This window comes from Tamandua tetradactyla, chromosome 2 (genome assembly GCF_023851605.1).
Source record: "Tamandua tetradactyla isolate mTamTet1 chromosome 2, mTamTet1.pri, whole genome shotgun sequence".
Lineage (NCBI taxonomy): Eukaryota > Metazoa > Chordata > Mammalia > Pilosa > Myrmecophagidae > Tamandua > Tamandua tetradactyla.
In genome coordinates this window covers 196,983,022-197,008,224 of record NC_135328.1, presented here as the reverse complement: position 1 = coordinate 197,008,224, position 25,203 = coordinate 196,983,022, and the positions used below count along the sequence as shown (strand labels likewise).

At 35.4% G+C, this 25,203-nt stretch overlaps 1 protein-coding gene across 19 annotated transcripts in view; it reads left to right on the top strand.

Moving 5' to 3' along the window:
• The window catches only part of EPB41 (erythrocyte membrane protein band 4.1), a 318,202-nt gene that overhangs the window by 283,585 nt on the left and 9,414 nt on the right, over positions 1-25,203 (top strand). For 10 of the 19 annotated variants that reach the window (XM_077150570.1, XM_077150568.1, XM_077150566.1 and 7 more), the window contains one exon: positions 19,238-19,366. The exons of 1 other annotated variant lie outside the window; for it this stretch is intronic. In XM_077150570.1, the coding sequence (XP_077006685.1) occupies positions 19,238-19,366 (129 nt within the window). Of the gene's footprint in view, positions 1-17,609; positions 18,075-19,237; positions 19,367-25,203 lie in introns of all 19 variants that reach the window. 8 more of the 19 variants (XM_077150561.1, XM_077150557.1, XM_077150555.1 and 5 more) reach the window with 1 other exon arrangement.

Sequence of the window (25,203 nt, the reverse complement as noted above, 5' to 3'; positions counted from 1 at the left end):
AGTTGCATACCTCACAGCTTCATTCCTTCTTGCGGCCTGCTCAATATTCCATTGTATGTACATACCACAGTTTCCCCTTCCTTCCTCAGTCAATGTACCCTTAGGCCCCTCCATCCATTGCAAATAAGGAAGCTCTTTTTTCTGCTGCTGTTACCTTTCATGCCTTAGAATATCCTTTTTACTGCAACAGACTATATGTGACTCACAAAGAAACACATTAGGGCAGGGCTAGGAAGGGGCACCTCAATTGGTTGAGAAGATATGGTATTGGAGTGAGGAGAGATAAGAGAGGGAGCCATACAAAATTAAGCCAGAAGAGAGAGAGGGATTGCCATGATCAATAATTTATACACTAAATTCCTATCGTACTAGAACTTGAAAGAAAAAAAGTAAATATGGTTCAGTGTAGTAAGCAGTTATTATTCCCACAGATCAGAAATACAGGATAAACCTAAATAATTTAATACTAGCCTAACTAAATGTAAAGATGGCAGATTGTTGAAGAAACAGATGCTTTGGGAATGCTTTTGTAGTCTTTTGTGATTGATTCTTAGAGGCAGCAATGTCTTCCCCTTTATCATAGTCAGAATCCTATTTTGATAAATAGAATAAATCTGGCATTTCAAAGATTAAAAGGGAGGGGTATGGCATTGAATACAAATGAGCTCTTGTTCCCAAAGTCAATAAAGGATACAATTCAGCCTCTCAGTTTCAACTGTTTATGAAGACTCTGTATGTAGTATCCTGTCTCAGTAAAACACAGAGAATAAGAATTAAGAATTCATTGATTGCCCAAGTAGCGAGGCACTATGCTATGAATTTCAGGGAACAAAGGCAAAGCATTATCAGAGTTTTAAGATTGGATAGGCCCCTAATCTGACTCTAGTCCCTCCTAGTGCTTAATTGTTCTCTATAACAGCTCTGCCAAATGATCTCCCAGCCTGTGCTTAAAGATCTCCCTTTTTAGCACTTATACCTTTGGACAGCACTGATATATATATAAATATATATATAAATAAAGGATATCCTTTTTACTGTATTGATATATATATATATATTAAAAATATATATATAAAGGATATCCTTTTTACTGCAACAGACTATGTATGACCCAAAAAGAAATATGTTGGGGCAGGGCTAGGAAGGGGTATCTCAATTGGTTAAGAAGATATGGTGTTAGAGTGAGGATAGATAAGAGAGATAGCCATATATATATGTGTGTGTGTGTGTGTGTGTGTGTACACATACATATATATAATTAATTTTATTAGAGAAGTAGGTTTTCAGGAAAATCATGCAGAAAATACAGATTTCCCATATGCTCCTTTCTCACACACGCAGTTTTCCTTATTAACTGTTTGCATTAATGTGGTAACTGTTAGATTTGATGAAACAATATTATTATAATTAAACTGTTACTTATAGTCATAGTTTATATTAGGATTCACTGTGTTGTATAAAAAATTATTTTAGTAGCATATATACAACTTAAAATTTCCCTTTTAGCCATATTAAAGAATGTAATTTGGTGGTGTTAACTACATTCACAGTGTTGTCCTAACATTACCACCATGACCAAAACTTTTCCCTTACCCCAAACAGAAAAAACTCGTATCAATTAATCATTAACTCCCCATTCCCTATCTCCACTCCAACCCTGGTAACCATTATTCTAGTTTATGACTCTATGAATTTGCTTTTTAAATTATTTCTATCGGTGAGACCATACAGTATTTTTTGTTTTGTGTCTGGCTTATTTCACTCAACATGATGTCTTCAAGGTTCATTCATGTTGTTGCATGTGTCAGAACTTCATTCCTTTTTACTGCTGAATAATATTCTATTGTATAGAGTACATTTAACAACTTGTATCTAGTCCTGTTGCACAGTCTGTATCCCTTCAGCTTCAATTACCCATTGTCTTACCCTGTTTCTAACTCCTGCTGAACTCTGTTACCAATGACATATTTCAAGTTTATTCTAGAATGTCCGTTCACATCAGTGGGACCATACAGTATTTGTCCTTTAGTTTTTGGCTGGATTCACTCAGCATAATATTCTCTAGGTCCATCCATGTTATTACATGGTTCATAAGTTTATCTTGTCTTAAAGTTGCATAATATTCCATCGTATGTATATACCACAGTTTATTTAGCCACTCTTCTGTTGATGGACATTTTGGCTGTTTCCATCTCTTTGCAATTGTAAATAACGCTGCTATAAACATTGGTGTGCAAATGTCCGTTTGTGTCTTTGCCCTTAAGTCCTTTGAGTAGATACCTAGCAATGGTATTGCTGGGTCGTATGGCAATTCTATATGCAGCTTTTTGAGGAACCGCCAAACTGCCTTCCACAGTGGTTGCACCCTTTGACATTCCCACCAACAGTGGATAAGTGTGCCTGTTTCTCCGCATCCTCTCCAGCACTTGTCATTTTCTGTTTTGTTGATAATGGCCATTCTGGTGGGTGTGAGATGATATCTCATTGTGGTTTTGATTTGCATTTCTCTAATGGCCAGGGATATTGAGCATCTCTTCATGTGCCTCTTGGCCATCCGTATTTCTTCTTCTGGTAGGTGTCTGTTCAAGTCTTTTTCCCATTTTGTAATTGGGTTGGCTGTCTTTTTGTTGTTGAGTTGAACAATCTCTTTATAAATTCTGGATACTAGACCTTTATCTGATATGTCGTTTCCAAATATTGTCTCCCATTGTGTAGGCTGTCTTTCTACTTTCTTGATGAAGTTCTTTGATGCACAAAAGTGTTTAATTTTGAGGAGCTTCCATTTATTTCTTTCTTTCTTCAGTGCTCTTGCTTTAGGTTTAAGGTCCATAAAACCGCCTCCAGTTGTAAGATTCGTAAGATATCTCCCTACATTTTCCTCTAACTGTTTTATGGTCTTAGACCTAATGTTTAGATCTTTGATCCATTTTGAGTTAATTTTTGTATAAGGTGTGAGATACGGGTCTTCTTTCATTCTTTTACTTATGGATATCCAGTTCTCTAGGCACCATTTATTGAAGAGACTGTTCTGTCCCAGGTGAGTTGGCTTGACTGCCTTATCAAAGATCAAGTGTCCATAGATGAGAGGGTCTATATCTGAGCACTCTATTCGATTCCATTGGTCGATATATCTATCTTTATGCCAATACCATGCTGTTTTGACCACTGTGGCTTCATAATATGCCTTAAAGTCCGGCATCGCTAGACCTGCAGCTTCGTTTTTTTTCTTCAAGATGTTTTTAGCAATTCGGGGCACCCTGCCCTTCCAGATAAATTTGCTTATTGGTTTTTCTAATTCTGAAAAATAAGTTGTTGGGATTTTGATTGGTATTGCATTGAATCTGTAGATGAGTTTAGGTAGGATTGACATCTTAATTATATTTAGTCTTCCAATCCATGAACACAGTATGCCCTTCCATCTATTTAGGTCTTCTGTGATTTCTTTTAGCAGTTTTTTATAGTTTTCTTTATATAGGTTTTTTGTCTCTTTGGTTAAATTTATTCCTAGGTATTTTATTCTTTTAGTTGCGATTGTAAATGGGATTCGTTTCCTGATTTCCACCTCAGCTTGTTCATTACTAGTGTATAGAAAAGCTACAGATTTTTGAATGTTGATCTTGTAGCCTGCTACTTTGCTGTACTCATTTATTAGCTCTAGTAATTTTGTTGTGGATTTTTCTGGGTTTTCTATGTATAGTATCATATCGTCTGCAAACAGTGATAGTTTTACTTCTTCCTTTCCAATTTTGATGCCTTGTATTTCTTTTTCTTGCCTAATTGCTCTGGCTAGAACTTTCAACACGATGTTGAATAATAGTGGTGATAGTGGACATCCTTGTCTTGTTCCTGATCTTAGGGGGAAAGTTTTCAATTTTTCCCCATTGAGGATGATATTAGCTGTGGGTTTTTCATATATTCCCTCTATCATTTTAAGGAAGTTCCCTTGTATTCCTATCTTTTGAAGTGTTTTCAGCAGGAAAGAATGTTGAATCTTGTCAAATGCCTTCTCTGCATCAATTGAGATGATCATGTGATTTTTCTGCTTTGATTTGTTGATATGGTGTATTACATTAATTGATTTTCTTCTGTTGAACCATCCTTGCATACCTGGGATGAATCCTACTTGGTCATGATGTATAATTCTTTTAATGTGTTGTTGGATACGATTTGCTAGAATTTTATTGAGGATTTTTGCATCTGTATTCATTAGAGAGATTGGTCTGTAGTTTTCTTTTTTTGTAATATCTTTGCCTGGTTTTGGTATGAGGGTGATGTTGGCTTCATAGAATGAATTAGGTAGTTTTCCCTCCACTTCGATTATGTTGAAGAGTTTGAGGAGAGTAGGTACTAATTCTTTCTGGAATGTTTGATAGAATTCACATGTGAAGCCGTCTTGTCCTGGACTTTTCTTTTTAGGGAGCTTTTGAATAACTAATTCAATCTCTTTACTTGTGATTGGTTTGTTGAGGTCGTCTATTTCTTCTTGAGTCAAAGTTGGTTGTTCATGTCTTTCCAGGAACCTGTCCATTTCATCTAAATTGTTGTATTTGTTAGCGTAAAGTTGTTCATAGTATCCTGTTATTACCTCCTTTATTTCTGTGAGGTCAGTAGTTATGTCTCCTCTTCCATTTCTGATCTTATTTATTTGCATCCTCTCTCTTCTTCTTTTTGTCAATCTTGCTAAGGGCCCATCAATCTTGTTGATTTTCTCATAGAACCAACTTCTGGTCTTATTGATTTTCTCTATTGTTTTCATGTTTTCAATTTCATTTATTTCTGCTCTGATCTTTGTTATTTCTTTCCTTTTCCTTGCTTTGGGATTAGTTTGCTGTTCTTTCTCCAGTTCTTCCAAGTGGACAGTTAATTCCTGCATTTTTGCCTTTTCTTTTTTTCTGATAAAGGCATTTAGGGCAATAAATTTCCCTCTTAGCACTGCCTTTGCTGCGTCCCATAAGTTTTGATATGTTGTGTCTTCATTTTCATTTGCCTCTAGGTATTTACTAATTTCTCTTGCAATTTCTTCTTTGACCCACTTGTTGTTTAAGAGTGTGTTGTTGAGCCTCCATGTATTTATGAATTTTCTGGCACTCCGCCTATTATTGATTTCCAACTTCATTCCTTTATGATCTGAGAAAGTGTTGTGTATGATTTCAATCTTTTTAAATTTGTTAAGACTTGCTTTGTGACCCAGCATATGGTCTATTCTGCCATGGATTTTTAAAAATATTCTTCCTGTCCCTTTCTCTTTTCTCCTTCTAGAATTTCCATGATGTATGTATCGATATGCTTGATGATGTCTCTCAGGTCTCTTACGCTCTTTTTTTTCATTCTTTTTTCTTTCTGCTCCTCAGCCTAAGCAATTTCAATTGTGTTGTCTTCAAATTCACTGATTATTCTTCTGCTAGCACCAATCTGCTATTGAAACCCTCTAGGGAATTTTTCATTTCATTTATTGTGGTCTTCAACTCCATTATTTCTGTTTGGTTCCTTTTAAAAATTTCTGTTTCTTTATTGAGATTCTCATACTTTTCTTTCATTGTTTTCTTGATATGCTTTATTTTTTCTGTGTTTTTTCCTTATCTCTTTGAGCATATCAATAAGAGCTATTTATTTTTAAGTCTTTGTCCAGTATGTGTACAGTCAGGTCTTCTTCCTTAATAGTTTCTGAATTTTTATCTTGAAATAGTCATCATTTCTTGTTTCTTTGTTTGTTTTGTAACTTTTTGGTGCACTGTACATTTTAATATATGTGTTATCTCTGGGTTTAGTCTATGAGTTATCCATAATGCTGGGATTATGTAGGATTAAAGTATTAACTCTGAGATTCTGTCTGAGCTGTCTGTTCCTTAAGTTTACAAATAACTAGTGAAATGACAGATTTCCTTCTTGCCAGGAGCTAACAAAAACAAACCAAGGCAATAAAGCACCTTTCACAGTTTCCGCAAGTTGTCTCGGTGTTGACTGGTGTTCTCCTTCCGAGTTTAGCCCTTCTATCAAGATCAGTGAAGTCCAGGGTCTTCTCTGTTTTTTCTGAATCTTAGGAATTTTCCTGTTTTATAGGAATCCAAATGTCCCCTCTACTCCCTTTGAAATGGAATTTCTCCCCCTTCAGGGTACTCTATTGTGTAACTTAAAGCCAGTAATCCTTTGTCCCATCCTGTTTTTCTTAATTGTTTCTTACACAGGCGTGGCTGTCTACTAGCCATTTCTTTCTGCAGGGCAAGTTCTGGGAGGTTGAGCCAGAGACCACTTTCCTCTTTCAGTCTTTCAGGCTGCTACTTAATAGATTAGCATGGACATATAGGCATTCCAGTATGCAAATAATGATTACTCTACCCGCTCTGGAACATGGCCAGTGACCCAAATAGGAACACCTGCTATCTCTGTACCACCCCAGTGAAGGGGTGGGGAAGAGGCCAGCAAAGATACCATGGGCTTCTCCTACTGTTTTTAAAGCTGTGTTTTTGTTTTGGCAGTCACCCAGTTACTGCAATCCTTTAATTGTTTTCTGTAGTTTTGAGGGAGAAGACTCTGCTAGCTTTTGCTAGTTGTCAAAAGATTCTGTGGGTAAACAGCATTGTGGAATGTCTTGTGTTGCCATCTAGGTCAACCCAAAGACTGGATAGCTCTAATTTTATATAAATCACTTGTATATTAAGTCAAAATCTATTTCCCTTTAGCTTTTACTTCTTTGTTCTGAATGGAGGCATTCTGAATAATTTCCTATCTTCCACATGGTTAAAGGTAATCCTTGTGTTGGAAATTAGTCACAATTCTTGCCCTTAAATAACTTACCAGCTGATACTCAGATCTGTCCTAATCTTCCCCCCTAGCATGTTGTCCTTCTTCTTCTGTCCTTTCTTTCTTTTTATAGTTTTCATTTTTTATCAGCTCTTTATCTTTCTGGCTTTGCTGTCCATGTGTTGCTTCTTTATGTCCTTATCCATCTTACTTTCTCTTAGAGCACATTTTGATATCCGTGGTAATCCTGCCTTCCTATAGAAAAAATAGGCACTTGGATTTTTATTTTTATTTATTTATTTATTTATTTTAGAATAAACAAGAGAAGGGTGGTGATTTTGTGGCTTTGGAAATTTCTTATAGCGTAGAATCTGTTGCTAAGATAATATCACTATTATATTTTGAGGAAGCACACTAGAACCTGCATTCTAAATTTGTTTGCCTCCTCTGACAGCCTGATGAACCTTTACATTCATTAAGGCCCCCATGTGATTTGATTTATATCAGTATGACATAATAAAATTATAGAAAGTTAGTTTCTGTTTAATATTCTGATTATGATTAAATGCCCACCAGAAAAAGTTATAAGTGTTTGAAATGTTGTTCAACACCTCTTTTAGTTGTGTCTATTTTCTCAAAACTGTGAAATTCTCAAAGAAGAGGTCTTGTTTATTCATCTTTGTTTGCCTGTGTGTCACCTTTGCATCCCAGGTACCACATTGCCTTGTATATAACAAATAATTACCATTTGTAAAATTGAATTAAAAATTAATCACAGATGGTAATGGATAAACTCTAAATTTTCACCTAGAATCTCTTGTATTAGAACCCAAATTTGTGCCGAATTTATACATTTTGGAGTGTCATTTCTCTACAAATACAGTGATTGAATTATGTTGGCAGCAAGCATTCTCAGAAAGCTTTCCAAATTCATCCTTTCAAATAATCATCATATGCCCAGTCAGCACATGCAGATAGCCTAGGAGCCCCTTCTCTCACTCATTAATCCTATAGTTTTGTCTTTGGTGGATTCAGGAATTCTGTGTATATTTCTGTGATAGATGTCAGTCCCTCTTGTTAACGTCTTGTAATTTGGTTCCAAAATGAAAGTTCTTGTTCATTTACAGTAGGCGATATAATAAACTATTTTCAGTATAGTATATATTCTCTGAGACTTGGGTGCAGGTCTGTAAATATAAACTCATCTTGGAGAGTGATGTCACAAAGGGAACCACTTATTTGACCATTTATGTTTATCTAAAATACATTGCTGAGAGCAATTTAATACCTTTCTGCTATATTTTGCCAGATATAAAAACACCGAATAATCAAACTCTTGTGGGTTTTATATATCATACATATCAGAGGTTGGTCAACTCTTTCTGCAAAGGGCCAGATAGATATTTTAGGTTTTTCAGGCAATATAGTTTCTGCCACAACTATCCAACTCTGCCATTGTAGAGTGAAAGTAGCCATAAATGATACACAAATGAATGAGCATGACTTTGATCAAACTTTATGAACGCTGAAATGTGAATTCCGTGTAATATTTATGAATCACTAAATATTCCTCTGTTTTTTCCCCAACCAGCTCATAGCCATACAAAAAGGAGAGGGCTGAATTTTTTCCTGCTGGCCAATTTACTGATCCCTGTTATAGACCAGAGAACTGATGAATTACATTTCCTGCCTTTGCACTGAGTGTTTTGAGTAACTGTTACAAGCCTAGCATTTTCTTTCAGTTTCGAAGTATTTTTTGGCTTTGTTTATGATTCGAAATGGAAGACAAAAGTCAAGGTGGTTTCTGTTTATCTGGCAATTAATGGTACACCTGAACTCCAGTCTAAACTACCTGTAATCTCCACAGCACCCTTTCTTTGTCATTTTTCCAACTTACTCTTTCTTTACTGTGCTCTTAACATATTCACTGATGAGTCCAACAACGCCCTTTATTTTGTTTAGTTTTAAAAGATGTGCCTCCATTTTCCTCTAAGGAATAAACAAGCAACACGTCCCAAATCACCTTCTCTTTAACAAGGTTTTAGAGTTGTTTTACAGTCATCGTAAAGAAAGTGAAGATTTCTTTCTCAGCTTTTGATACACCTCATTGCTTTGGGCAGTTGTATGCATTTAAGGTTGAGTATCTAAGGAAAACACTTCAAAAGAGTCCCTTTTTCTAATCATTACTTTTAAAATAAAGAAATTTCTCTGAGGGGAATTCCCTAATCCATTACCTATTTGGGCAGTATTTACCAATAAATCACAATAAAAGTTATGTTCTTTTGTGTCTTTGCTCCCTATTTGACTTGCTTGTGTTCTCATGGTTTCCTTGACCTGTAATTAGCTTTGGGAGGTGCTTTCTAATAAATCCCTAAATCTATGTTGCTTTTAGTTCTCTTGTCTGGGATTCTTTAGCTTCTGATACTTAGTTGAATAAATTGTTCATCCATTAACAGCTCAGCAATATATTTGAACCCAAAGAAATCTGCTAAAGAACTTCTCTTTGGGGACATTTTCTTTGATGTTTTTCCGAGATAATTTGTTCTGTTAATATGTAAATTTATGAATAAATCATATTATAAATCTGATTCTGGTTGCTGCAAGTCATTAAGGAAATAAAACTCAGTGTTACTGTGCATAGACAGACCCACTATAAAAAAAATAAATAAGAGAAAAGGAACTTCTGTTTCAGCTAATCTGTAAGAGATGACTGTCAGCTAGTCTTTCCAGAGAAGTTCTCTTATTGTTCCATATTTTCACTGTCATCGTTTATTCAGTTGTAAGAGAATTCAGTCCTCGGAATATGAATGTTTTAAGTCATCTTTGAACTCATTACTTATTTCTACCAAGTGTTAAAAGTAAATAACTTTTTTTCTCACCACCTTAATCAGTCCCTACAACACTTAGTCACTACAACATGTGTCACATCTGTTAGAAGCATTTTTAATATGCAGAATTTTTCTTTTCTTTTCTTTTCTTTAGAAGCACTCTACAGATTAGTAGTTATTAACCATCCAGTATTGCCACTCTGATCACTTTGAAGAGTGAAGAATGGAGTGGGTGTGGGTGTGTAGGTGTGACAAGAGCTTGCTCTTGTAATGTGGAATTATCGGAACGTATATCAATTTATTTTTTACTTCACCTTGGGTAAACCTTCCCTTATCTGACTCTCTCAGCTGTAGAAGTTGTTGTATTATCCAGATGACTACTTAAGGTGAACAATCCACATTTTGGAGTGGTCTCTATACTACATTAAAGTAGGTACCTTGTAGTCAAATCTGAGCAATATACAAATTTTGTATTGTTTCCCCAAAGCCGTATTCCTTTTAAGAGGTTCTTGAAAATGTTAACATGGGAAACCATTTTCATTATTATAGAATCTTCCAGAAAGAGAAGACACAGGTAGTTGGTATTTAATGATAGTTTTCTTTTACATTTAGCTCTATGGAATCAAGGTGCTGTTTTCCAGCGATCAAATTGCGGTATTACGTTTTTCTTAAGCACTTATTATGACTTAAATCATTTTTGGAATTGAATTCTGAGAAATTCTGCCATATGAATTCAATTTTTTTTCCATGTGAATGCTGACCATACTAAATGGTCAGAGTGTGTTCCTGATTATAGCCTCTTACTCTACATCTCTATCTGCCCTGCCTTTCCCCTCCCACATGGCTCTTCATAGTCTTATAAAATAAAGTTGGCCAAAAAGGGCTTCTTGTCTCCTAGACATGTTTAGTATAACCTTTAATATTTACCCAATATTAGTACTTTGACTTCTATAGTTCTATTCAGGTTTGAGAACACTCATTTGATCTGTGGAGTCCTTGCTGGTGAGTGCAGTGTAAAGGCAAAATTTTCTATTATTTAATAGTTAAAATTTTGCTTCAGGCACGGATTTTGAAGCTGTTTGCTTTACATTCATCTATTCTGGGGATAATCTAATAACAGCACTATTTAGAAAATGATAAAAACTATGTTTAAAGAATACCATAGTTATTCATAGAAATGCTGCGTTGTGGAGTGATTTTCCTATAATAAGCAATTTTATCAACTTTAACTTAGTAAAAGCCAACTACCAGAATAAGCCTCTTTATCCAGGTATAATCTTCATATGCCAGAGAGTAGCGGTGTACCATGACAGTAGCTTTGAGTTTTATGGAGAAGCTAGTGAATACTACGAGGATAACTAATAGCATGCCAAACTTAAAAAAAAAAAAAAAAGTGAGGGGAGGGACTCTAGTCAAGAGAACAAACTTACAATGAAGAGAAATGTATTGTATGATAAAGGATGGCACCCCAGAGATGAACAATAGAATTTTTAAGTATTCTTAATAGCCACATGGTTGTTAGTTTATCCCCATCTTCAGTGTTTGTGATTATATTGTTTCTTTTTAAACCACCAGTTGGCCTGAGTTTTCTACCAAAATTGTACCAAAACTATTGTTTATGAGGCTTTGGGGTGGGGAGGGTCAGGGAATGTTTTTCTTTTTTGTAATTTTTGTTCTTTCTTCTTTTGTTTCCTTTTTTGGCTGAAGAATGGGCTACTGCTGCTTGACTTGTCTTTTTTATGTGCTGTTTACACATGGCTTTTGCAAAAGAAGCTATTACCATATCTGATTTATCTTTTATTGCAAGTGCCCATTTAAAAGCATGTGTTATGGCTAATTTTTTTTTAATTAATCAGTTTTAGTGTTCCTACTAATTATACAACCAAGGGAAACACTAATATTTAAAATGTTTTAAAATAAGATGACAAATATTGATAATATATTAACGTATAAAGATATATATATCTTTATATATAATATCTTTGTATATAATAAAGATATATGTTAGAGCTTTTTCCCCCAGCAATTTAAAGCATTCTTTGCTGAGACATAAACTTGCCATGTTTTATTAAAAAGAAGAATGTAGGAACAAAGCACTCGCAATTAACTGATCTTATCAAGATTGGATTCTATGTTTTAGTTTGCATGTTGTGAACCATTTGGGGGCTATTATTTAAATACGTTGTTGATAATATTTATTGTTTATTATCTGTAATATTTATTGTTTACTTTAGTTAAGAACCAGGAGCTGGATTCTTCTGCTGGGTATCTTCCTTCTCTGTGCCTAGCAAGATAACCTCGATTCCTGCTGGTTCTGTGGGCAATTGCAGTGCAAAGCATTTCTTACTGGGTTTGCAAAGCAAGGGTAATATGCTCTGTGGGTATATGTGAGTCTGTCCCCCCTCCCCCTTATCTCACTGCTACCTCCTGTCCTCTCCCTTTTTCTTATCAAAACTTATTTTTTTAAATAAAATCTATATAAATTTCATTAAAAATCGAATGAATTCCTTTTTTCTGAAGTATAGAGATAATGATAACAGTTTAACATATTAACTTTCCCTGAGGTATTTACATTTCAACAAGCCACCAAGTCATTGCAATAATGAGGGTGAAAAAAAAAGATGAGTGTGACATTTCAGAGTTGATCATTTCATTAAGTAGTACTTAGAAGGCCTTAAATCTCATTTTACTTGACCAAGTGGCAAAATAGAATGAGGATTATGTGGAAAACAATAGTTGTTTAATAGGTGTGGTAGACTTTGGAATTCCATTGTGTAAAGTGAATAGAGAGATTCCGAATCTCAGACTCTTTTTGAGAAAAGGTTGGTATTTTCGCTAACCGAAATGTGTGGTATTAACAATATAGAAAGACATGCTTTGGGCCCTAGAAACAGCAATAAATCTATCAAGCTTTAAAATGGCTATTAATTTTGTGACTAATCAGAAATGTGTCTTCTATTTTCTTTTTTAATAGGCAATATAGATCTCAAAACTAGCCATTAAAAATGGCCTACGCAGTGTTCTTCCTGAATTTCTTGACTCAGGAATATTTATTAGATAGTCTTATATTTACATATTCTTTTCTTCTGTAACAATTTTTTTTCCCTCAAAGTTCTGACTAGTGATGCTTTCTAAAATATAATAAGGACCTGGCTGAGAACTTGCTAAAAAATAGCTGAAAGGAAGTCCAGCTTTAGTTAACTCCATAGGCTTGGCCCACTTCAGATGCTTAGGAAACACTTATTGCCATATGAGGACAGGCTATCTTTATTGCTCTGGTTTCCATTTCTTTGCAGAAAGTTATCTTTTGATAAATATAAAGTCATTCTGGATGTGAAGTGTGATGGTGTTGATCTATAGCATGTACAACAGGTAATTATTTAGAACAAATTTCGAGTTACTTTGATCTTTAATATTTTAAATTCCTAATTGTTATCATTACTCTAGCAAGAAAGTGATAATTTCCTTTGAGTGTCTTCATTGTTTCAGAAGCAGAGAGCTGATAAAATTTACTGAGAAATTATATCACACATAGAACCATACATATCTTTATTCATATTCATGAGAATATCCCTTGCATCTCTTAAATCAGAAAACATTAAACAAGACATGGGAATGCTGTATTTTTTACATGATTTTTCTGTAAGCCTATAATTTCTTTAATTAAAAAAATAATAATTATAAAAAGAAGGCTAAGTAGATAGAAGTCAAGGGAAAGGTACAATAATTTAAACTTTAAACGCTAATTAGGAAGATACTTGAGTTTCAGAGAGATTTGTACAGTTGAGAAGGAACCCTGCAGAGATTTGCACTTCCTGACATTATGGCAGCTAGTTCACCTTTATGAAACCTGCCATCCTCCAATGATTTTTAACTTTGTCTCCTTTGTGAAATAAACCAGATTTTTTATGGTAGATTTCAAATTATACACACACGCACATAAAATGAAGCTGCAACTTACATTTGAGCTATTTCTTTTCCTCCCATATAAATTAAATCCATCATCACTGACTTTCACTTTTAAAACAAATTCACTAAATTAACAAAGTTTTTTATTTTTTATTATCCTTATAAAAGAATTTTCATACTATTTACCAGCTACTGACATTTTTAATAATTTTTGCTATTAACTACTTTTTCTTTGTAGGAACTTATTAAGATTTAGTTTCTTTCTAAAAGCTTGGAGGACACTAAGGATTTATCAACTCTTTCTTCATAAATGTTTACCAGACTTCAGATTTTAAAAATCATTCTAGAGCGGGCCATGGTGGCTCAGCAGGTGGAGTTCTTGCCTGCCATGCCAGAGATCCAGGTTCAATTCCTGATGCCTGCCCATGCAAAAAGGAATTAAAAAAATCATTCTATTACTGAAGCTAGATACAAAAGCTTACATAGGAAAATAATTTTAATAACATTTTTCTGATTATGAAAGTAATACATATTCATTTAAAAAATGAAAAACCCAAAGGAAAAAACAAATAATTTGCTATCCCATCACTAAATATTAGTGTATATTCTTATGGTCTTTTTCAGGTACATAATTACACATATAAGAAAATAACACATTTAAATGGATAAGTTTAATCTTTGAAGTCAGCAGTTTTGTCTTCTCCCCAATCCTAACATCTAACCACAGTCCTGAGATGAAAGTGGGTCCCTGAAATCTGTTGGCAAGCTTGACAGTGATACTGTAGTTCGTCACTTGAACTTTATCTGCCCGCCCAGGATTTTAATATCTAAGAAGATAAAATGAGACAATAGCAGGGTTTTTTTTACCCTTCATTTTAACAGAGAAAGGAATTGTTTTTCTGTTGTCACCCAAAGATAAAATTGGTCTTCACTAAGCAGGGAGCTAGTGACCAATTGTGTGTGGAAAATTTACTACCTCATCCCTCCAGGAAAAAAAAAAAATTATATGGTTCTTACTTTATATAGCAAAAATTTAGAAAATTTTTCAGAATGCACTGTGGTGCTTTTAGGATAAGGTAGTATTGTAAAACATAACTGTGGTTCTTTTGACAGTCTCTTCAAATATGTAAATCTTTTAATTAAAGATAAAGGTTTTGGTTTGCATTTAATGGATTGGCAACAAAATACCTGTGAAACACCCACAGCCTGCTTTTAATGATATCTGAGATCCACAACCAAGAGAGGGTTGAGTTTTAACTCATAAAGTCACATACATCCACAGGGTTTAATGATCCTATTACACATCTCTTTGAATAAATAGTTTTCAAGAGAATGCCTTTAGGAAAAAAACAGTTTTTCTTCCCTCATAGAAAATACTGAATTGTATACTCAGCAGGAGTCACTGACTCTTTTTTTGCCATTGACTTTTAAAATGGAACTGAGAATCTTCAGTTTTTAAATGAATGGAGGGAAGAATATATGCAGAGATGTAAAGGATGAAACTGGAGAGTGAGGTTTTTATGTGTTTTCTGTGTCTTACTAAAGGGTCTAGACTTTAACCACAACACAAAGATGTGCCACTGAAGAAATTTAAGCTGAAAGATGCAATTTTCAGTGTTGTATTTTAGAAATAATACTTTGGAAGCAGAGTAGATGATTACTCAAGGAAAGTTTGAGATGAGAGGGAAGAAAGAGAAGAAAGAAGAAAAGCAGTTTGGGGCATTAGCAGTAGTCTGGACAAGGCATAACAGCTTGAATAAAGGTAGTGAATGTAGGAATGAAGACAAGCAGTTGATAAAGGAGAAGTTCCAGTAGAATAGAAATGACCTGATGATGTAATATGTGGGGCTTGGAGGGAGTGTGAAGAAGGCCCTGGACATGACTGTCAGGATTCCGACACGGAGGATTGGATGGATGATGGTGCTATTTACTAATAATAAAAAACTTGGTAAAATTAAAAAAAAAAAAAAAAAAACTTGGGAGGAAGTTGGAGTGAGGAGCCCAGGCAGTAGCAGAGATTAGTTTAATTGGTGGCATGTTGCCACCACATGCTTGGGAAAATAACCAGAGATCTGGACAACAGAGCCAGCTGGAAAGATTGATTTGGTCACATGTGAGAGTGCTATAAGTGGTAATCGAACTGTTGTCAGTTTTTCTTTGAGTAGTACATATTAGGTGCTCAATAAATATATGTTGAATTAATATTACAGTTGCTACAGCTTTTACTCATGGTGTCTTCTTTACATGCTTTGAAAAAATGATTGATCTAATTTTATTCAGCAGTAGTAACTGTGTGCTATTAGCCAGGTGGTGCTGACCTAAGCAATGTTTAATTCACAAATAGCTTCTTGAAAGACCACCACTTATTTCTTGAGCAGACTGCACAAAGTTGGCTCTTATTTGATTATTTTAAGTATTTTCCTGATTATTAATCAGCATTCTCAGTTGTGAAAAAATTATTTTCAGAAGCTGTGAAGTTTCTCTGCATGTGAATGGGTTTGTATATGCTCTTCCCAGTGCTTGCACATAGCCATTTGAAAAAGCCTGTTAATTTATTATCAGGTAATTATTTTTGGACAGCTCTGTAGCAGCTTCTTGGACTCAAAAAAGACTGGTGAGATAAATGCCTTAGAAAGCAGTATAATATTATTAATAATATAACACAAATTCATTTTAGTGTCCCAAGACCATGGCCCATAATGGGATGCTCAGTTAATGTCAGTTTAATTAAATAATTCAGTATAGTGCTTTAAAACTCCACAAAGTGCTTCCAGATATGTTATTGTATTTGGTTTTCACAACCCTATGAGTCAAGCCAAGTATTATTCTCATTTTAAACATGAGGAAATTCATATACCCTTGGCAAGAATGTTTTCTTTATCTCTGATGCGTCTGCAGTCAGAAATAGCCCCTATTGTCATCTCCCAATAACATATTTTATATCCTAAGTAATATTCATAATCAGCCAATGAAACACCTTCCTAATTTGATTTCAGCTTGTACCACTTTGAGATGCTCTTGAGTTGCATTTTTCAGAATGGCTTAGGAATAAAGTTGGCCTGAAGTTTTTGAGTACAGTGCATCTTTTTTACCCTAAGAGACTGCTGGTTTATATTCATTGCAATAGAGGCTAGTTTACAAGATAATAAGTAACAATAATTTTGTAACATAAAACTTATAAAATGATTAAAGCACAAAAATGTGTAAGCTTTTCCAAGCACATGTTGTATACCCCAGGCACGTGTTTGCACATCTTCTTAAAAATCCCTTTCTATTATACAGTTTCTGTGTGGTATATAATATGCTAAAATGATCTCAAACAAAATTTCAGTCCCAGGTAGCTGATTCATAGGTTTCTGGTGAGTACATGGAGATGTTACTTGCTATGACATTTAGCTTCTGTTAGATCGTTAGTTTTTCAAATGGCTCACATTCCTTTCCTGCTAGTATAAACTGTATTTCTTCCTTCATCTGGAGCACCTTTCTATAAATTCTCTTTGAAGTACTTATTTTGGAACTATTTTCCTGTGGTGTGAGACATTTAGACCAGGAGAGAACTCTTCTGTGTTTCCAGGATTTGTTTCTCCTGGAGGTTGGAAGTGTTGTGTCATTCATCTATGGAAAAATGCATCTCTGCTGCTGAGTCAGTTTTATTCTATTTTCAAAAAGCATTTCAGTATTTTTAATATATTTGATGCCATGAAAACTATTTGAGTAAATCAGTGCTGGATCTATTCAACGTCTATACCCCTGCCATCCAAAATCTAGATTTTAGTTTCTCCATTAGAGGCTATTATAATATATATGGCTTGGAGGTGTGGAACATTTTTCAACCTCATTGTACTCCTCAAGAGTATGTTTTGATTCACTCATGAGTTGTATTATAACCTGTGTGTAGTAATGAGTCTAGGTATTTAGGAACGGCAAAGTAACTCATTTAAGTATGAAGGAAATATGTTCTACAGGAAAGACCATAAGAATACAAAATGCTGGATACTGTATGAGGCACACTGAAATGATTTCTCACATTAACAGTGTTATAGAAATCTGATCAAAATGAGTTTGGACACTTATATTCCCATATATTCCTAATCTTTTCTTCTTGCTTTTGTATGTGTCATTCATTTGTAGAGTATAAATGGCATTCGCACAGAGGAGATGGCTGCTGTGGCAAAGGGGCCATCTACTAACCCTGACTCTGAACAGGAGGGCCCCAAGCATTCAGTAGTTCCTAGTGAGAGCCAAATGACCACCCCATCGGAATCTCTGCAAAGCTTTGACTTTGGCTCCTGCTCCATAAGCAGCAAGGAGACAGAAGAGAAGGTGCAGGGGGCAGCTGGCCATCTTGATATTAAGGAGATGCCAGGAGGCCCAAGTGGGGAGTGTATAGGAATGGAGGAACAGGTCAGTGCCTTAAAAGGCCCCATGGGCAAGTTGTCAATAACACCAGCTTCCTGCCAGCTGCAACTTGGTGAAAAAAAGGCAGAGAGAGGTGAAGAACATGTTACTCCAGGAGAACCACTTGGAAAGCATAATGGATCATTTCTTTACACTTGTGTGGGAAACCAGTTCCCCAACCTCATTCGAAGTTTCCAGGTAGTAACTGATTCAGTAATGCAGGTCTAATGACTCTCTTTGGGAAAGGGCCAAAATCTGTTCTATGGAGGAGGTGGTGGTGGTGAGGGTGGCCTCTCTGCTTTTTTTAAAATCACAGAATAAAATTAAAGCTACTGATTGCTACAAAGAAATTTATTTGGAGGAATTAAATCCATAGCTAGAAATGCTTTCTCCTCTGCTGACTTAAACTCTTGGGACTAAGCTCCAGCTATTTATCTATGAGGCTGGTTTAAATATATTCCCCTTTTCCTTGCTCAAGCATGGGCTATTTGAAGAGATGTGTTTCTGAGACTTCTATGGTGAGGAGCCTTAGGTGTTCTGAGACCATGCTCAAAAAGTCAAATAATCTTAATTAAATGGGCAGCTGGGATTTTTTATGAGATTTCAGGCCTCAAATAACTCATGTATTACAGACACATAGTGCAGTCCCACCACTCCCACTGACCCTACTCACAGAGGCTTTTGTGGTCACAGGCACTAATCTTCTCAAATGGGAATTTTAGGGTGATTGATAATCTCGGGGAAGGTGAGCTGATGGGCAAGAAGGCCTTTGATATTCCACTAATGTTCATTCTTCTCAAATTCTGAGGTTAATCATCAGGTGGTGGTAGAACTGATTTATTTTTCTTTCCAGTTTTCCAAATACTGTTTCTTCTCAACAACTCCAAAGTGATTATCTGACATTGATTTGAAAGAAGTTAATGCATTTCAGAGTTATGTCTCCCAGTGTCATTGGTGTTTTATGTACCATTTATACTTTGTGGAGGAAATATGGCTGATTTTCCTAATCATAGCGATACAGTCACAAGGGCAAATGAAAGTGACTGCTATTTGACAAATAGCTTTATATTCAAAATCTGAAGGTCAGTCTGAAGTGTTTTATGCCACCAATTGTAGCTGTCTGGTCTTACAACTTTCCGTTAAGCATACGAAAGTGATTACAGAAATGCTGTTCTTTAATATCCCTCATAATTTGACACCTTATCGGGGCTATTTTGGAATAGTGTCAAAGTGGGCAGTGTATAATGCCTTTGGAGATTGATCTAACCCTTTGCTAACGCTTTGATCAGATCAATGTCAGAAGATTAGTTCTCCGCAGCTGTTAGAAAGACTCCAATAACTCTTTATTTACTGCTTCACAGCCTCCATTGGTGAAGACTCAGACTGTCACCATCTCAGATACTGCCAATGCTGCAAAAAGTGAAATCCCAACCAAAGACGTCCCTATTGTCCACACTGAGACCAAAACTATCACCTACGAGGCTGCCCAGGTAGGACAGTTTGATGCGGATAAAAGAAAAACTTTACATGCAGTTTAGGATCTCACAACTTTAAAGAGCAAATCATGAATTGGGCAGTATCCCATACCCCAGGGGGTGGAAATGGGAAGCACATGTAAGGCAAATGCTGAAGCAAATGAGGAAATGTTTTGATTGGCTAACATTAGATTTCCATTTTACATAGCAGGTTGCTTACAAAGTGGGGAGCAGATATACTTTGATTAGTTTGGTGTACTTGTCCATTCTGATAAGCCCTCTCTATGGGACCTAAACTGGTTTATCACCAGATGTTGCTTATCAGTGCCCCTGTATGTATCAGTGCCTCGGATATCCTTACAGGTCAATTGTTTTTGTCCTCTGGAAAAGTTGTTCTCAGAAAGGATTTTTCTCCTGCCAATGAAGGCAGCCATTTTATTTTACTTTACAATGCCTCAGAACCAGAGATTAGAGTAAAGCAATAGATAAGCTTTCTTCTTCACAGGATTTCTAGTATTTACTGTAAATAATGCCATGATCTAAGGGCTGTTCCAAAATGCTTTATTAAGAACAAAATCATTTTAGCTCTGATTGTTTGTATGCATGCAGTTCAATGAGGGAGACAATCTAGTGTAATGATTTAAAATATGGACTTTGAAGGGGTCAAACAAACCTGAGCCCAAGTCCTGGTTCCTACTTTTACTAACTTGGGTGAGTAATTGAACATCTCAGAGCCTTGATCCCCTTTATGAGAATTATATAAGATATAATATTATTATCTTATATTATCAAGTAGAGAGGACTTGATATGCCTGAAAGCATAAATGAGTTTCAGCAATGATACTTATAATTAATTTATTAAAATTAAGTCAATTTTTAAGTCGCATAAGAAATTTAAGTATTTAAAGTTTTTACTTCCTACTTTTGGTAAAATTTTCTTCCAGGGCTGGTAATTTGGATAGGTTAGGGTTGAATTATGTTGAGCTGATTTTTTACTTTTTACAGATGCTAAAAGCAAGGAATACTTTCCCTCTATAACCTGAGTCTTTATTAACTCATTCATGCAACAAATATTTATTTAGCATTTATATGTTACATCCTTTTCTAGCACAGGGAATACAAAACAGTGAACAAGGTAGGCACAGTCCTCTTGGAATTTATATTCTAGTAAGAAGAGACAGTAAAACATGTTAACAGACATATAAATAAATTTCAGACAGTGGTAAGTGCTATGAAGAAACTAAACTAGGGTAAATGATTAAATAGTATGGGATCACATTCTGCCTTTTGTCTAGGATAGTCAAGGAGCCCTTTGAGGAGGCGATGTCTTGACTGAGGACCAAATGATGGGAAGAATCAGCCATGTGAAGCTCTGGCTGGGTGCTTTCACATAAATCCTTTAATTTAATGCTCTTATCACTGTGAACTGAATGGTGATATCCTCATTTAGGAAACAGTGTAGTTTGATAATTAAAAATATGTACTTTGCAGTTATATAAATAGAATTTGTATCTTAGCTCAACCATGTACTACCTGGATAATCTTAGACAAATTACTGGACTCTTTAAGCCTATTTCCTCGACTGTAAAATCCTACCATGCAAGATTTGGGAAATACTAATATATGTAAAGCACTTGGCACATTCATAGACCAAGTGCTTTACGTTTATCTTTTCACTTAGTCTTTCAGTTGATTTTAATATGCTTCCCCTTTCTTTCTCTTTGTGGTCCTGAGTGTGGAATTTGAATTTGGTAAACAATGAGTGGTTGCTTAAAGTTTTTGAGCAATGGTGATTAAGTGGCATAATTAAAGTAGCATTTTTGGAAGATGATTCCTAAAGCTGTATGCTGAATATTTTAAAGTAAAAGGGATGTCTGGAGGCAGGAATATGACTACAAGGGGTACGGGGAGTTGCTTTTTTTTTTTTTTAAACTTTTTATTAATTAAAAAAAATTACAAACAAAACATTAAGATATCATTCCATTCTACATATATGATCAGTAATTCTTAATATCATCACATAGTTGCATATTCATCATTTCTTAGTACATTTGCGTCAATTTAGAAAAAGAAATAAAAAGACAACAGAAAAAGAAATAAAATGATAATAGAGGAAAAAAAGACTATACATACCATACCCCTTACCTCTCGCTTTCATTTATCACTAGCATTTCAAACTGAATTTATTTTAACATTTGTTCCCCCTATTATTTATTTTTATTCCATATGTTCTACTCTTCTGTTGATATAATAGCTAAAAGGAGCATCAGACACACAGTTTTCACATTCACAGAGTCTCATTGTGAAAGCTATATCATTGTTCAGTCATCATCAAGAAACATGGCTACTGGAACACAGCACTACATTTTCAGGCAATTCCCTCCAGCCTCTCCACTACATCTTGAATAACAAGGTGATATCTACTTAATGCTTAAGAATAACCTCCAGGATAACCTCTCGACTCTGTTTGGAATCTCTCAGCCATTGACACTTTGTCTCATTTTACTCTTCCCCCTTTTGGTCGAGAAGGTTCTCTCAATCCCTTGATGTTAATTCTCAGCTCATTCTAGGGTTTTTCTCAGTCCCTTGATGATGAGTCTCAGCTCATTCCAGGATCTCTGTCCCATGTTGCCAGGAAAGTCCACACCCCTGGGAGTCATGTCCCACGCAGAGAGGGGAAGGGTGGTGAGACTGCTCATCATGTTGGCTGGAGAGAGGGGCCACATCTGAGCAACAAAAGAGGCTCTCTTGGGGGTGACTCTTAGGCCTAAATTTTAAGTAGACTTGACCTATCCTTTGTGGGGTTAAGTTTCATGTGAACAAACCCCAAGACTGGGGGCTCAGCCTATAGCTTTGGTTGTCCACACTGCTTGTGAGAATATCAAGAATTCAACTTGGGGAAGTTGAATTTCTCCCCACTCTCACCATTCCCCAAAGGGGGCTTGCAAATACTTTTCCAGTCACCGATCAAATCACTCTGGGATTCATCGGGGCATCACTCTGGACAAACCAACAAAATCTCATGTGCTACCTGAGATTCCAAGTACTAAGACATTCAATCAAACTGTCTACATGAGTTATATTAGGAAATGCTCTAGTCAAAATCTAAATTTTGTAACAAATAAACATTTTTTGCTTTAGTCTCAACATAAGGTGACATTTTAAAGTATTATTTATCATCTATTTTCAGCACCCTACAATAATGACATTCCTTTGTTCTTCCTCATAAAAAAACATTTTTAAAATTTGTACATTGTACATTTCACTATTATTATACACTCTAGGCATTCCTAGATTATACCATCTCGATCTTTACATCTATCTTTCTTTCTGATTTCATTTATGTCCCCAGCCCTCCTCCCTCTATCATTCTCCCATGCAGCTTCATTCAGTGTTGTAACATAATTGTATTACAGTTAGGTAGTATTGTGCTGTCCATTTCTGAGTTTTTGTATCCAGTCCTGTTGCACAGTCTGTATCCCTTCAGCTCCAATTACCCAATATCTTACCCTATTTCTATCTCCTGATGGTCTCTGTTATCAACGACATATTCCAAGTTTATTCACTAATGTCAGTTCATATCAGTGAGACCATACAGTATTTGTCCTTTAGTTTTTGGCTAGTCTCACTCAGCATAATGTTCTCAAGGTCCATCCATGTTGTTAACATACTTCATAAGTTTATTCTGTCTTACAGCTGCATAATATTCCATCATATGTATATGCCACAGTTTGTTTAGCCACTCGTCTGTTGATGGACATTTTGGCTGTTTCCATCTCTTTGCAATTGTAAATAATGCTGCTATAAACATTGGTGTGCAAATGTCCGTTTGTGTCTTTGCCCTTAAGTCCTCTGAGTAGATACCTAGCAGTGGTATTCCTGGGTCATATGGCAATTCTATATTCATCTTTTTGAGGAACCGCCAAACTGCCTTCCACAGTGGTTGTACCATTTGACCTTCTCGGGGAGTTGCTTTTAAAGAATTAAAGTGTAGCCTGAGGAACTAAGAAAAAAGATATGTCAAGATGGGTCAGAGAAATGAATGAATAGAACTTGACAATGAAGAGGACTGAAAAAGGAAGGAATGGGATTTAAGTTTTAAGATTGTGTACACTATTAGCCAGAAGATGTAGGAAAGATTACTTTTTAAATACAGGAGGGAAATTCTTTAAGTTGTATCATGGAAACAACCTAAATATTCATCAGTAGGAAACTATTTAAATAATTATGCTATATCCAATTAAGGTAATTCTTTGCAACTATTTTTTTTTAAAGCCTCTGATGGAAACAATCTCCAAGATAGATTATTAAATGAAAAAGCACAATGCAAAGTGATGTATGTAATATGCTACTCCTTATGGGAGGGAAAAGGGATAGGTGTAAAGCTATGAATATATAGGCTTTGTATATGAATACACTATTTCTAAATAGTTAAAAAAGAAAAAACAGCTTTAGTGGTGGCCTCCAATGAAGGGAACTGTAGCACTGTGATCAGGAGTGGGAGACTTATTTTTCACTGTAAACTATTTTGATGTTTTCAAATTTGGTGGTATAAGCATGATATCAAGAAAAATGTTTAATGGTTCAAAAGAAATTGTTTTCAAAATTTGTGAGGGTCTAATTGCCCATAGAAGCCCATGTGATTTGAGTATAGCCCCTACAAAAAACGTGAAAAGAAGCAACCATTTAAAAATATCCTAACATGTAGGAGAAATATAGCATGATGCTCTAGATAGAGCTTATGGTTTTTAGAGTCAAAAAAACTTGGATCTTGATTCAACACTTGCTAATTTTGTGACTTCGGGCAAGTCACTTAACATTCTTGAGCCTTAGTTTTCTCTTCTGAAAAATACCTGTATAAAGGTTACTGAAATAAAGATAATGTGTACTTGGGACATAGCAGCTATTAAAAAATGGTAGTTATCATAGTTTGTTGCCATAATCTATCTTTATTTTAACCAGGTTTAAGATAATCAGTCAAGATACCAATGGCTTATTAATGATGCAAGGCAGTGTTGTATACTGTGGAAGAGTGTTCCTGGTTTTGAACACTCCTGCTCCATCACTTACTAATGTATAGGCAAGTAATAACTCCCTGTGCCTTAGTTTCATCATTTGTAAAACGGAGCTATTAATGTTTATACCCCTGAGATGGTTCTTAGGATTGTCATTTAGAACTCAAGATGGTTATTTAGAACTAACACACAGGAAATGCTTCTAAAGTACTCTTCCATAAGTTTTGCACTTTGTTTGTCTTTTTGTGAAAATATGTTTTCATTTATCTTGGGTGAAAACCTAAGAGTGGAATTGCTGAGTCATAGGATAAATGGATGTTTAACTTTATAAGCAACTACTAAAGCCTCAATACTATTTTAGGGAACATTGGAAAGAGAGTCAAGGGAAAGAGGTCCCATTCAGAAAAAATCTAAGTAGGAAATCATAACAGTGTCTCTTAGATATTCACCTTTTTCAGAGATAAAAAGAGGGGAATAGGGAGAGTGGTGAGAAGTAGGAAAAGATAGTCACAGGTTTAATAGAGAAGTTCTTCAAAAAGGTGTAGCCCCCTTGGCATGCAAATTTATATTCTTATAACTATTTATAAAGTACTTGTATAGCAATGGTCTCTTTTTAGCTTTGCAACAATGCTGTGATATACGTAGAACACATATTACATATTCCCTCTTACAAATGAGAAAAGTAAATTCAGAGGAGTTGAATGACTTGCCCAGTGTCCCATAGTTAGTGACTGTTTGAACCAGGACTCAAACCCCACTCTTCAGACAAGAAGTTTCCTGCCTGTTTTAACGCCTAGCTCAAACATTTATTACTTATAAACCTTGGAAAAATTACTT